This window comes from Rhineura floridana, chromosome 17 (assembly GCF_030035675.1).
Source record: "Rhineura floridana isolate rRhiFlo1 chromosome 17, rRhiFlo1.hap2, whole genome shotgun sequence".
Lineage (NCBI taxonomy): Eukaryota > Metazoa > Chordata > Lepidosauria > Squamata > Rhineuridae > Rhineura > Rhineura floridana.
The window spans coordinates 26030508-26045433 of record NC_084496.1 but is presented as its reverse complement, the minus strand read 5'-3'; the positions used below and the strand labels follow the sequence as shown (position 1 = coordinate 26045433).

The following is a 14926-nucleotide window of genomic DNA, read 5'->3' as shown; positions in this document are numbered from 1 at the left end:
ATCGAGAAAACTGGATTAGTGTTGTTGTTTTTAAGCAAGTAAGCAACTGATTTCTTTTTTTGCCTTCCTTTTAGCATAATGGCTTTATGTGGTAAAATTGACATAGCCATTTTGAGTGTCCAAAGCACGTCACTTGCATCATTTCATGCAGAAGGGCTGTACCTCAGTAGCAGAGCATCTGCTTTGCGTGCAGAAAGCCCCCTGGCTCGATTCCAGGCATCTCCAGGTAGGGCTGGAGAGCTGCTGGTCAGCACAGGTAATATTGAGCTAGATGATCCAGTGGCCTGTCAGTATACTGTATCATCTTACATTCCTGAATCATAGAGATGGAAGGTACCTTACAGAGCATCAAATCCAACTCCTTATTGTACTCAATGCAGGATCTATAACGCAAGATGCAACTGCAGCATCCTTGACAGATAGCTGTCCAGCCAGCCTCTGCTTCAGTGCCTCCAACAAAGGAGAGCCCGCTACCTTGGTACTCCATACAACAATCCTGTGAGGTAGAGCGGTATTAATTGGGGTTGGGTAATGAAGTTCATGTGTCATTTTTGGATGCATTTGCCAATAAGTTGGTTTCATCTTGTTTCTGCATTAAGCTGTGATATATAAACGTAATTGTGATTAACCAAATAGAGGTTTTTATTGTATTAACAAAATGTTTCAGCTTCCGCCTTCATCAGCTGCTAACATACAAATGCTGTTAACCAAGGTGGCTGTTATAGAGCTTTGAGGATAGAATGTTAGCAGCTGATGAAGGCGGAAGCTGAAACATTTTGTTAATACAATAAAAACCTCTGTTTGGTTAATCACAATTACGATAATATATATTTTTAGGTGATTAACGGAATCCTTATGGGGATCCAGAGCAACCTTGAGTGAAGTTCTGTTTGTTGCTTTCAAAACTGTCTATATGCTTGAATATTCACATTTAAATATATATTTAAACATATTTTGATACTGTGGTCTGTGTTGGGACACTTGGGAAGTGTAAAAGCTAGTGGATATCATTAAGTTTCGATCTGCATATTGATCCTAGGGGGGAGATTCAGGTCAGCTCATACTCTTAATTTGCAAAGGTTGAATTCCTCAAGCACTGCTGATCTTATCTCCATAATGCAGACTGCTTGTCCTTGCGCATTTCGATGGGGTATGTACCAGAGGCTTCTGTGTAAGCTTGTGGGTGAGGCAGGATTTGAATTAGCCATGGCAAACTATAGCCCGGCTAGCTTGTGATGAAAAACCACAGTAAGCTCAGTGACTTCTCTGTCTCTCTTTTGAGTTTGACTGTTCTACTCTCGTCTTTGTCAGAGGCAGATGATACCTGTCAGGAAATCAACCTCTTGCGCAGGCAGGCAGATGGTCGTGAGAGGCGCAGTGGGGCAGGGTGGGGGAGGCCTGCATCGTTGCCACCTTTTCCTCCTCTCCTCGTGTGCGCCCTGCTCCTTTTGGAAGGCTGCCTTGCATCCTTTCCAAGTGTGCTTGGAAGCTTTGCGATGATTTATACCGATGGAAAATGCAACCCAGCATGGCTCGTGTGTGCACGCGTCTGTGTCTACTACCTTGTGGAGTCAGGGTGTCTGCGTGGGGAATCGTTTCCAGAAAAGTGTACTGTGCTTGCTGAATTTTTTTGTCTTGGCAAGACAATGCGGCCTGTTCGGGACGTTTTTGTGTATGTAAACGCAGACTGGCTGTGCCCGAGGGAAATTCTGATGAAGCATCTCCTTAGCGCCTTATCCCTCCCGCGAGCGCCAGGACCGCCAAAGTGCCTTGCTTCTTCCTCTGTCACTCCTTTCCACTGTGCCAGCGTGCTGTAAACAGTGCGAGGTTGCTGACAATTTATGACTGCCATTAAAGCACACACAGGCGCCCTTTCTCTCTCTCTCTTTCTGAGATGAAGATTTTTTAAAAATTATTTTTATCCTGCCTTTCATCCAGTGAACTCAAAGGTGGCATACACAGTTCTTCCCCCCCACCTTTTGTTCTTGCAACAACCCTTTGATGTAGGTCAGGCTGCGGGATGATGACTGGCTGAAGGTCACCCCATTGAGCTTTAGGGGTAAGCAGGGATTTGAACTTGGGTCTCCCAAGTCCTAGCCTGACATTCTAACCACTACACCACACTGGCTCTCAAGACGTTGCTTTGCTGCTTCTAAAAAGAGACATGCTGGGGTTTTACTGCTAGAAAGCTCTCTCTGTTTCTCTCTCAGAAGTCTGACACTCCCCTCTGAACACCTCCCCCCCCTCCCGGGTTTCCCAAATGGTTGATAGCTGAAGCATGGAGTGAAAATTGGAGGTCCACACCACTCTTTACCCCAAGAAGAGTTTATGTCTGAGTTTGAAAAAGTAAGAACTAACAACCCTTAGAGGAGCCACGTGTGTGCACCGCTTGAATGGAAAGAGGCAGGCCCAGTGCAGCAATTCATTCAGACACACAACAGGCACCCTCCTTTTGAGGTGCAGGGGCGATTCTATTGCACTTTTTCATCAGGGATCATGTCTGAATGGTCCAACTGTGGCTGACGCAAATGTGAGAGGATGACCTACCTCCAGCAAAGGCTGATACGAAGGAGAGCAGAGAGCCACACAGATGCAGGAAAGACTTACCTTGGGGTTGGCACTGGTTCGCTTTAGTGACTTAACTTACTAGTTTCTTGCGGCACCCTAGAATGCGGTTGTGAGAGAATTGCCAAATGTGCTGCCGACATACAGTTTTGGAAATTACTCTGGATGTTGGGAGGGGTTTTTGGTTGCTTAGAGGGAAAGGAAGTGTGCTCTCTACGTCAGCCTTTCCCAACCGGTGTGCCTCCAGAAGTTGTTGGACCACAACTCCCATCAGCCTCAGCTATTGGCAATGCTGGCAGAGCCTGATGGGAGTTGTGGTCCAACAACATCTGGAGGCACACTGGTTGGGAAAGGCTGCTCTACGTATTCAGAAGTTCTTGGCGTAGCTCCTGACTCAACTGGAGCCCCTGATTTGGAGGGCAGACAGGAAGTGTTCTAAGACATGGTGGGCATTCCACAGTGGCCATTTTGTCAGGGGACTGACTTCATCTTAGCATGCTGACAGCCACCATGGGAGTTGCTCATCTGCCCACTTGGTGAAAGAGAATTAATGTTTATGGCTTGTTCATATTTCCGGAGCTCTATTCGTAATAAGCAGAGATGCTGTGGACGATTTTGGTGGGAAGCTAGAAGTGGCCTGGCCGGGGCTAGTTAGTGCTACCATTCGGCCACCGTGAGGCAACCGTCTCAGGTGGCAGAGGAAGGGCGGGGGGCACAGCAGCAGCAGGAGTAGCCCGTCTGGTGTGGAGCTGGGGGTGCCACGCAGCTTGTCCTGTACCCCACAAAGGTAGTGGAGGACCCCATCCTGTTACCATTGTTGACCTGAAATAAGATTCAGCTGCCGGTCCAGTCTGGGGGCAGAGGAAACCATCTTGCCCTTTCCCTCAGGTGGCAAAACGTCTTGAGCTGGCCGCGGTGTGTGTGTGTGTGTGTACATGATATATATCAGTGTGGTGTAGTGGTTAGAGTGCTGGACTGCAACCTGGGAGACCAGGGTTCCAATCCCCACACAGCCACGAAGCTCACTGGGTGACCTTGGGCCAGTCACTGCCTCTCAGCCTCAGAGGAAGGCAATGGTAAACCCCCTCTGAATACCGCTTACCATGATAACCCTATTCATAGGGTCGCCCATAAGTCGGAATCGACTTGACGGCAGTAAATGTAAATAAGTTTATTTCAGTCAAAGACCAGCAAGTACAAAATAAACTAATCGTAATCATAAAATGCATATTTACAAGAAAAATAATTGGCCACAATAAAACTGATAAAACCTTTTAAAATCTCTAAGTCAACTTTTTCCTGCGAGCAACTTGAAGGCAGTCCATTTCATTTTTTTTTCATGTGCTTTGAAAAACTGAAACTGCTGCGTTGGACAATAAGAACCTATAATAGTGACCGTTATTCATTTAGTGGCTGGTTTTCAAAACTCTGTATTTGAATTCCCATAATAATATTGCGGTTGCAATAATCCCCTTGGTGCCCTTTTTACGTGCCGAGTGGCTGAATGGTGGAAACGGTGGCAACCCTAACTGGAGATCAGGGTTCAAAGCCAGGCCCAGGTAGTGAAGCACAGCACAGTCTTGCTTGCTACTGCCTGTGACAGTTTCCTCTCAGGTCATCCTGGGCTATAGAAAGACTAAGCCGGCGAACTCTATGGCCAGATGGGTCAGGATTACAACTGCCTCTGGCTGGAGATTGCCTGCTGACACAGCCTGTGCATTTTGGGTAGGGTTTGGGTTTTGTAGTTTAGGACTAGTACAACTGTATAACAACAATAGTAATAATGATAGTTGTTGTTGCTGCAGCATTAAAGCACCATGCCAGTGGCAGCCACAACCAGTACCACAGACTCAGTGCTGGTATAAAAAAAATTGGACTTGCTAATTGTGTCAAAATCTGGTAACAAATCCAAATTTGCAAATATTCTCCCCCACCCCTAGCTGCAATGCAAATGTGCATCATTTGAAAATAAGGTGTACTTTTCCCCTTCAGAAATATATTTCTTATTCATAAGTAGGCTTATGCAGATTTGACTGAGTAATCAGTTAATCAACTGAAAACTCATCCGATTACCTGCCTGCCATTTCTTGAATTTGATAACAACCCTCCTTATTTAGTAGTTGCTTCTCTGTCCATTTTGACCTCCTGGCGCACATCAGCAGCCTTCCTCTAACCTGGTGCCTTCTGGATGCTTTGGACTACAACTGCACAGTTGTGCTCATGGAAGTTGTAGTCCAAAACATCTGGAGGGCACCAGGTTGGAGGATGGCCGTTCTTCAGGAAACACAACAAGAAATGATCTTGTCCCTACTTCTTACAATTTCCTCCCTTCTCTGTTTCCTTCTAGCCCACCACCTTGCCACAGGGCACCATCAACATGAACCAGTGCACGGACGTCGTGGATGGGGAAAGCCGGACCGGGCAAAAGTTCTCCCTCTGCATCTTAACCCCTGAGAAGGAGCACTTCATCCGGGCTGAGAACAAGGAGATCATCAGCGGGTGAGTGGTGGCATCCGTGGCTTCTCAGAGGAGGTGTCAGCAGCAGGAGAGAGCAAAAATGAAGAGAGGGCATTGCATTTCTTGCCCACCTCTGGTGGGGCTGTTTGGGTTGCAGCCAAGGCTTGCAAAAGGCTCAAGGGATTAAATAAAGGGCTGTTTCTGCACCTTGTGATCTGAGGACTCTTTGTGTCAGAAACTCTAAGCCTTGAGCCTCGTATCCTTAATTCCAGGTGGGTCGTGCATTTGTGTGTGTTCAGGTATTGGCGCCTCTCTCCAGGCAAAGAAGGGAATAATAAGAAAGTGTAATGTCGGGCCCTTTGATTGGCTGGCAGTATGAAGCCGCTGGATTGGCTGGGCCTTGTGTTAAACATAGGGGGCCTGGCTTTTTGTCCCTGCCTAGTCCACAGCGCACTTTAGCTTTCACATTAGATCCCCTTTTCCGCTTCTGATGGTAAACAGCAGGGACCCCGGTTTGGAAGACGCCCTTTCCTAGGCCAGAGTTTCGGTACAGCTGTGCATAGCCCCATCTGGCTCTGGACATTTTCCGTGTGGTCTTTGTTCATGTTTTCTTTCCTCTCTCCTCTTAAAGGTGATCTGTTTGTTTTCCTTTATTGTAAAAATAAATAAATAAAAATTACCCTTCTGCTGCAATAAGCCCCTCTAGCCCAAATCCTTTCAAATGTCATGAAATACTAAACCCAGAGAATTACATATCTATAGCAGGGGGTGGCATGCAGCATTTCGGCCGCAAGCAGCTTACAAAGCCAATAAAACACAAACCATGTTTTTAATATCCAAAATAAGCGGCGATAAACCTTATAAAAGAGAAAGTGAGTCAGCAGCACTAGATCGATACATACATTTAAAAGCCCATTGGAGGAGCAGTCATGAAGCATTCAAGCATAAAAGAGCCTTTGCAACAGAATGGTCTGTGCTGCAAAGTTGATAGTGAGGAGGCTGTTTAGGCCTCCTAGAAGAGGGAGTTCCAAAGTTCGGGTGCTACCCCTGAGAAGACCTCGTCCCATCTAACCACCAGTCTAGATTGACCCCCACCCCCTGCCTGCTCCTCAAACGTTTTTGCTTTCAGTGGTTCTGCCATGACCCCATGCACACCTAAGACTGTCACACGCAGCCCTCTCTTCTTACAACTCCTTGCCTTTCCTCCTGAAAGGGAGATGGCTTTGGCTCTGTCTGTGTTCCCCTTCTCTCCCCCCCCCATATATATACAGCTGCTCTTTGTCCTCTTCCCCAGGGAAGACTGACCTTGGGAGGGGAGATTAAACTGAAATATTCCTCCTCCTCCTGTCCCGGTTGCCTGCTTTCTGAGGCTTCATAAATTGGCAAACACTGAACTAAAATTGGCAATGCGCTCTCGAAAAGATCTATTTTTAGAGAGAGTTAGATGTATCTTCCTTTGCAGAGCACACCCCCCCCTCGTTTCTGCATAAGTTGCTGATTTGGCGTTTGACTTCTGTTGGGTGGGGAGGCATGCTAGAGTAGTGACTCCTTTGGAGACGCAACAGGGAGCCTCTTTCTAAGGACAAGCAATTATTCAGAGTCCCTGCATTAGGAGAGTCATCAGCTCAGTGGCTGAGCACACCTTCTGCACACGAAAAGTTAATTCCACAGCATTTCCAGGTGGGGTGGGGAGTGATTCTTGCTGGAGACCCTGAAGAGCCTCTGCCAGTCAGTGAATGCAGTATTGAGCTAGATACGCCAAAGATCTGCCTCTGAATAAAGTAGCTTTCTGTGGGGGAGATTGGATGATCCAGATGCACCCAGTGCAAATACATGGCGGAATTACTCATCATGCAGCAGAGGCTGATTGGAAGGAAGCCAGGCTAGAGCTTGAATTATTCAGGCTTTGGGTTGACAGAGCTTTACCCAGTGTTAGGGGTTGGCAGGTTTAGAACCGCTAACCTTTGGTTCTCTGTGTGACTGTCCTCCGTGGTGAGCCACCAGACCTGTGGATTGGAGCGTTGTCCTGGGCACTGAAGTGTTCACAGCGCTTCACTGGTGTTGGGTCCCAGCTGGGGAAGTCCTCATCAGAGGAAAACCTGGAGGCTTTGGTCTTGGACCTGCCCTGGGTCAGGCTCCATCTGGGGGTGAGGAGGCAGGGTCCTGTGATGAGGCCAAGGAAGGTCTGCACGCTAGGTCTGCACCCAGGGTGAGTTCAGCCTCTGACATCAAGGCTGAGAGCATCCAAGGGAGAGGTGTCACCTCAAACGCCAGCTGGAGACTCAGCCCATCTGTAGGAGTGTCCGACTGCAGGCCGAGACTCCTCAGGAGTAAAGGTCTCCTGCAGAATGAAGTTCTGGCTGAAGATGGTTGGTAGGCATCAGCTGAGGTTTGGAGTGTGGTTCTAGCAGCTCCAGCTGAAAAACCCCAGTGCTAGACTGGCAGACCTGCTGAAGCAATGCCCGTGCATCAGATCTCTGTTTGCCAATCTCTTGTTGATTCCAGACCTGAGCCCGGGCTACCCCGGGCCTTCCTCTTGCCTTGCCCTGGTTTGCCCACAGACTGCTTGCCCACCTTGGACTGCTCTGATGTTGCTTATTGCCTGACCTCTCTGCTGTTGTGGCCTCTGTGAGAACTCTGGCTTTGAACGGGCCCTGGATGCTCCCTCGGAGTCGCCCTCGTTTGTGTTATCTCCGGGACATCTCTTGCCTCCCCAGGAGCCTGGTGAGAACAGGGCAGCTGGCCTCACCCATCCAGACTGTCCTGGTAGGAAGGGCTGTAAAAGGTCTTCCTGGCTCCAGTGGGTCCTTTGCTGCGGCTCCTGGCTCACCTCTGATGCAGGGCTTATTTCACCAAGCATACAGCGTAGGACCCCCCGGTCCAGAGGTACTGCCCAACCCACCAAATAGCTAAAAACCTGGAATTCTGAGAGCAGGATTAGCCATGCAAATATTTTGGGTTTATTTTCCATAAACAGGTTGCTTTATTAGTTAATTGATTGATTGATATCCCACCCTTCCTCCCAGCAGGAAGCCCTGGATCTCAGGAGCAGATCACGCGTACATCTGCTCTATAATTTGTCATTGTTGCAACAACCCTGCAAGGTGGACTGTGCTGAGGAATTTTAACCCAGCTCTTAAGTTGGACATTTTATAATAATAATAATAAAATTTTATTTTTGAGTCGCCTATCTGGCCGAGTTAACGGCCACTCTAGGCAACGTACATAAAAGAGTAAAATACAACATATAGTCAAAAGCCCAATCTATAATTAATCTAAAACCACCCACTTTTATAACAAATAAAACTAATCCGCCCCTGAAATCTTGTAGGCCTGCCTGAATAGCCAGGTCTTCAAGGCTTGACGAACACTTGTCAGGGAGGGGGCATGGCAAAGGTCATAGGGCAAGGAATTCCAGAGGGTGGGAGCCACAATCGAAAATGCCCTCTCTTTTGAACTACTTTAACGTATCCTCAGAGGGCCACATTTCCAGTGAATTCACGCTTTTGTCAAGCGTCTCAGGTCTTTAAAGTGACCTCATAAAAAGCATGCTGGCGAAGTATTTTCTTAAATTATGCTGATTAAACAACAACAACACCCAAAGCAAGCCCTTGGATGTTAAAGAACAAAAAGTCCTGATAGACCCAAGGGCTTTTGCAAAGAAAGACCTCCTCCCTGTCCTGAATCTCCAGGATCCAGACCAGACTGGGACGTGTGTATCATTTTAATATTGTCTGTAGGGTGTGGACACTTGGGTGTATTCAGCTAAATCCGACCCATGGTAGACCCAATGAAATGAGTGGACCTAAGCTAGCCATGTCCATTTAGAATTTGTCCCAGTACTATTTAGAATCTTCCCAGGGATGGGGGAACCTGTGGCCCTGTAGACATTTGTTGGACTTCCATCAACCTCAGCCAGCGTGACCAGTAGTCAGGCACAATGGACACTGTTGTGCAACATCGGCGGGGGGCACAGGTTCTCCACCCCTGCTTGGAAGAATCAAGATGGGTGTGCATTGCTAAGGACTAGAATCTTTTCCAGCCCTGAGCCCTGCTTGGAAGGCAGACTCGAATCCTTGCGCCAAGGCGTCCTGGGCAGGAGCAAAAGCAGCAAACTGATTTGGCCTCAGCTGCAGCCGAGTCGCCTTTTCTGTCCCGTCTGCTGTTGTTTTTGCCTCTTTCAACAAAATCCCGCAGTATTTCAGTGTGAAAAGCGAGGAAGAATGAACATAAGCACATAATAATAATAATAATAATAATAATAATAATAATAATAATAATAATAATAATAATAATAACAATATTTTATTTTTGAGTCACCTATCTGTCCGGGTCAACGGACACTCTAGGCGACGTACAATAATATAAACACAAAATAGACACAATATACGTATCAAAACAAAGCATAATTAATCTAAAATCAACCTTCAGTTTATACAGCATAAAACTAATCCACCCCAATCCTGTAGGCCTGCCTGAAAAGCCAGGTCTTTCGTGCTCGGCGAAAACCTATCAGGGAGGGAGCATGTCGGAGATCAAAAGGAAGGGAGTTCCAGAGGGTGGGGGCCACGACCGAGAAGGCCCTCTCTCTGGTCCGCACCAGCCGAGCTGTTTTAACCGGTGGAACCGAGAGAAGGTCTTGTGAGGCTGATCTCGTCAGGCGGCATACTTGGTGATTCTGGAGGCGCTCCTTCAGATGAACTGGGCCGAAACCGTATAGGGTTTTAAAGGTCAACACCAACACCTTGAATTGGGCCCGGTAGACAACTGGTAGCCAGTGCAGATCTATTAACACTGGAGTGATATGATCACAGCGACGGTTACGCTTAATCAAGCGTGCCGCCGCATTCTGTACCAGCTGTAACTTCAGAAAGGGAGAGTCAGGCCAGGCTGCGGAATTGGATCTGACCTGTTAGACACGGTTTGCCCTTATCACAGCTGTCCTGCCCAAGCGGGGCTTGATCTGCAGAAATTAATTGCTCTCTGGATTTCTCGCGCGTCTCTCTCTCTCTTGCTTGCGTGACCACCAGGGCGAGCGTCACTTCCTGGAGAATTGCTCCATGCTCATGACACTAAACTGCGTAAAGAAATGTTCAGACTACATAACGCAAACTCTGGCAGAAGCGGTACTTTTTGTGGGGGAGTCTTACTCTGTCGCAGCTGGGGTTAATGGGTAGAAATTGGCTGGTCGCGTGACCTTCGCTTCAGCTTGTTCCTAGGAGGATTTCTCCATCACAGACCCCTGGCTGAGTTACAGGGAGAGCCTCTGTGGTTTATGGTCTGCTTTTAAGCTATTAAAAAAAACAAACCACCTGGTATGCAGTTCGTGCTGGGATGTTGCAAAAGCAGAGGGCAGGTTTAACCTGCTGGATCTCACAGATTCTTGAATTCTGCATTTAAGTTATTGCATAGGATGGTGGATAAGAGACTGAACTTTGAGCAGGCTTCCGCCTCGCTGCTGTCAGAGACTTCCCCCCCTTCTCTCTTGAGGCTGTAACAGCTTCCCGTTTGGCAAAGCAACATTCATCTGTCCTAGGTTTGTGGCTGCTGGCTGTGGGGACAATGTGGGAACTCTGGGAGGTTTTTGTTTTTTAAAAAATATGATTCTTTTAGTGTCCTTGCTGTCTCCTGAGAAGCTGTGATGCCTTGCATATGGCCACATAACCCAGCTCGGAGTTGCCGGAGGAAGACGGGCTTTTATTTTTATGGATGTGCTCTGTGTACTCCTGAAAAGTAGTAGCTTAGCAATGGAAACACGGACACCACCCAAGCACGGACAATGCAGGCGATGTGTGTGTGTGTTGGAACTGAGATTAAAAGCCACTGACTGTGTGACTGTGCTTGGAAGATGAAACAGAAGCATCTGTGTTAAGCAGGGTTTTGGGGGGAAATCACTGCCCCCCTTGCATCAGTGTTCACGTTTTTGCTGTTTGGGCACAAAGAAGTTCCGAAGCTTTCCCCCCCCCCCCCCGACAACTTGAAAATCACTGGGGGTCTTGGCGGGCCACTTGAAGATTTTTCTGCCTGTGTAATGTTTAATTATACTTTTATCATTTCTTTTATTTCTTGTAATACAACAAAATGCAGTATGTAAGAAATAAAAGTAACAGTAAAATGTAGTTAAAATCAATGTACTTAATGCAACTGAAGTGCCATGCCCCACTTTCAACCACAGTTCCACAGAACACGCCGTGGACCACCTGAATGAAGCTGGTGGACCACTGGTGGTCTGCGGACCACAGTTTGGGAATCCCTGACCTAGAAGGTTTGAGGAGAGGATTCGGGGAAAGGAAGTAGAACTGAGATGTCAGCATGAGATGAATTCGATTGTCTAATTTGATTTACTTTTATACCGCTTTTCCTGTCCATGGACACACAAAGTGTCTTACAAGATACTTTTAAAAAAGCTGTTAATTAGTTTTTTTAAAAAGTCATCATACAACAAATACTGCAGCTGATAAAACCAAAATGGCAGATTTTGAAGAAGTCACGTATAGAAAATTGTAGAAACTCAAGAACCATAGTCTTGCTGGGACAGAGCAGTTTTCGGTAAACGTCTGAAATGTGAATAGTCTGATATGGAGGCCCTGTTGCATGTTGTCTTAGCAGAGATTCTGCCTGGTTTGCGGAAGCAGAGCCGTCGCGAAGCAAGCTGAGAAGGTGGTTTTAGGATGTCATTCAAGGTGGCGGATCTGTAAATAATCTTAGGGCATTTGGGTAAATACAGTAGGGAAGCAAAAGCAAAAACTGGCTGGAGGTTTGTGAAGAGCCACACACATATTAACTGGGCAGAACTGGAAAAACTAGGCATTGCCACCTGAAGGGGAATAGCTTAAGGGAACATGGCAAATGACGTGAATGGATAGATTTACACATCATAAGCAAATGCTGGGGAAATGGATACTCTTTTTTTCCTGGGACAACAATGATTTATTGCAGGCTTTCCCAAACTTGGGTTCCTAGATGTTGTTGGACTACAGCTCCCATCATCCCTGACCATATGGCCATGCTAGCTTGGGATGGCAGGGGTTGTAGTGTGACAACATCTGGGGACCCATTGATGGGGAAGGCTGGTTTGTTTTTGTTTTTTGTCTATTGGGGTAGAGTTAGGTCAGTTGAGAATATATGACAGAAGCTGGTCATAAATAAGATTTAAGCATCATATATATGTGACCTGTGTTGGAAATTCTCCCATGCAAATCCTAGTGGAACGAATGGGAGCTGACCAATGACACAGCTCACATGCCCCATTACTGGATAAACTGTGCCCCATTTATTTTATTTCTCAGTGTGCTTCACAAATAATAGCAAAATAGGCCCTGATCTGCACTGTACAGCAGTATTGCACCACTTTAAGCAACTCCCATCATCCCCAGCTGGCATGTGCAATAGTCGGGAATGATGGGAGTTAAACAGACATGGCTTCCCCCAAAGAATCCTGGGAAGGGTAGTTGGTGAAGGGTGCTAAGAGTTGTTAGAAGGTCCCTATTCCCCTCACACGCTGCAGTTCCCAGACTGGTTTAACAACCAATCCCTCTTCCCAGAGAACTGCAGTGTGTGTTGCAGAAAGAGGGCAACACAAATTGAGAAGGCCCCATTTCTGGTCGTGACCTCTCTGGACCACAGAAAATGACCTGAGTGTATAGATTCCTTGGGGAAGGGCGTGAAGGAAGTCCAGACCAGGGGTCCATCTAGCTTGGTGTTCTCTACACCAGCGTGGTACCTTCCAGATGCTGTTGGACGTCACCTTCCACGAGCCCGAGCAACCGCGGCAAATGGTCAGAGATGATGGGAGTTGTAGTCCAGTGACGTTTGGAGAGCACCACATTGGCTGCCCATCCTCTCCACTGAGTGGCTGTGGCTCCCTGGGGCAGGCCCAGCGCCAGCATCTGGCATAGTTCAGCAGGCGCCTTCTGTTTTGACTTTTAAACGCCTGCAGAAAACCTTTCTGTTCCGCCAGGCTTATGCAGGCAGTTAAGAAGATGTCTTTTTGCAACAGTTGAACGTTGTTTTTATTGTACTTTTAATGTTTTTATTGTACAGTTGTTGGCTTTTTTTTTTTTACTTGCTGTGATGTTTTTAAATGAAATATCGGTTTGCAAATATATTTATAAATAAATAATGGGCCAGATGCCAGGGCGGTTCCTTCTGACACTAGCCTCCCTTTTTGGCAAAACTTACTTTTTCTTTAAAGGACTCAGAACTTTGAAGAGAAGCACCAGGCAAGGTGGCGGCACCAGCCACCGCATCTTAATTTTGCCCCAAATGCCTCTGGAATTCTGGGGCAATGGAGGTGGGCAGATGCAGCCTCATCGCTGGGTGCTTCTTTTCGGGGTGGCCATCACACTTCCACCTGATGTGTTTGTTGGAGAAGAGGCCCGGGAGGCACCTTATTGACGCCCCCCCCCCGACCTGCAGCCAGCCCTGCCTCAGGCTGGAGTCTTTCCCAGCCCTATCTGAAGATGCCAACCTGGGACCTTCTGCATGTGACGCAGGTGTTCCACCTCTGAGCTGTACAGGGGTTTTGTGCATGTGTGCATCATGTCTTGGGCAGGCCCTGCTGGTGCAACAGGCGTTAGTCTGGAGCTCTGACTTACTCACCTAATGCAGCCTTTTCACTGTCAAAGATGAAATGGTACCTGCATCGTTTTGTCACTTTATGGCTTCTCATTGATCTTCGGATGAAAGAACGTTTTGAACTGTAATTGTTGTTTTGAATATTTTTTTAACTGTTTTTAGAATGCTTTTCTTTTTGTTGTTGTTAAATGGTTTTTCTTGATGTGTTTGCCGCCTTGGGGTCCTTTTGGAGGAAGGGCGGGATATAAGTCCAGCAAATCTTCCTCAGCCCCATGCTGGCTGGGGCTGACGAGAGTTGTAGCCCAAAACATATGGAGGGCACCACGTTGGCAAAGCCTGGCCTAATGCAACCTGCTTTGAAAATCCTGCGGGTAAAAAAAGGGGGGTGCTAGAAATTTAATAAAACAAACAGTGCAAGATGTTATGGATCTCAGTTCCAGTGAAAAGTCAGGCAAGCTCCATTGCTGACCTCATTTAAACGCGCTCTGAGGATCTGCTTTTTAAAGAATGGCTTTTCATGCTGACTATTGGCATGGTTGGTCCGTGTGTCCAGCGCCGGTTTTTAGCCTGCTTTATAATCGTCTTTGTCTGATTTTGTTGTTGTACTTAACTGAATGTCTTCCATGCCCTTTAGTGATTTGTAAACCTCTTTGCGAGAGTCCTCTGAAAAGCAGTGTTTAGGCAACCAAATGCATAACCACATGCATTTAGATGTGCAAAGACCTGGTATACCCAGAAGCTTCAGTGTTCTTTTTGTTCTTTTAAAAATAAACAATAAATCTTGATTTTGTTTAAGAACATAAAAAGAGCCAGTGGCCCATCTAGTCCAGCGTCCTGCTATGACAGTGGCCAACCAGCTACTCATGGGAAGCAGGCAAGCAGGACCTGAGCGCAACAGCAGCTCTCCCCTCCTGTGTTTTCCATCAGCTTGTATGTGGAAGCATACCGTCTCTAACAGTGGAGCGATAGGACAGTGGAACCCATGACCTGGGGAGGTGGTGGGCACTCCAACCCTGGAGGCCTTCAAGAGGCAGCTGGACAGCCACCCGTCAGGGATGCTTTAGCTTGGATTCCTAAATTGAGCAGGAGGTTGGACTCAGTGGCCTTATTAGGCCCCTTCCAACTCTACGATTCTATGATTCCATAAACTCTGGTGCTGTGTGGATTATGTGTGCTACTTCTTTTGTAGAATCTGTCTCCTTCCTCAGGAGCTAAAAACAAAAACATTCAACTGAACAGAATTAATATCCTAAAGACAACACCATGGTCATTGCTGTGAGCATACTTTTACAACACCCCAAAGACTACCTCCATTGTTTGAAACTTA

At 47.0% G+C, this 14926-nt stretch overlaps 1 protein-coding gene across 7 annotated transcripts in view; it reads left to right on the top strand.

The window, feature by feature from the left end:
- The window catches only part of MPRIP (myosin phosphatase Rho interacting protein), a 173886-nt gene that overhangs the window by 77098 nt on the left and 81862 nt on the right, over nt 1-14926 (top strand). For all 7 annotated transcript variants that reach the window (XM_061599702.1, XM_061599706.1, XM_061599708.1 and 4 more), the window contains one exon: nt 4913-5064. In XM_061599702.1, coding sequence (XP_061455686.1) covers nt 4913-5064 — 152 coding nt within the window. The remainder of the gene's footprint in view (nt 1-4912; nt 5065-14926) is intronic.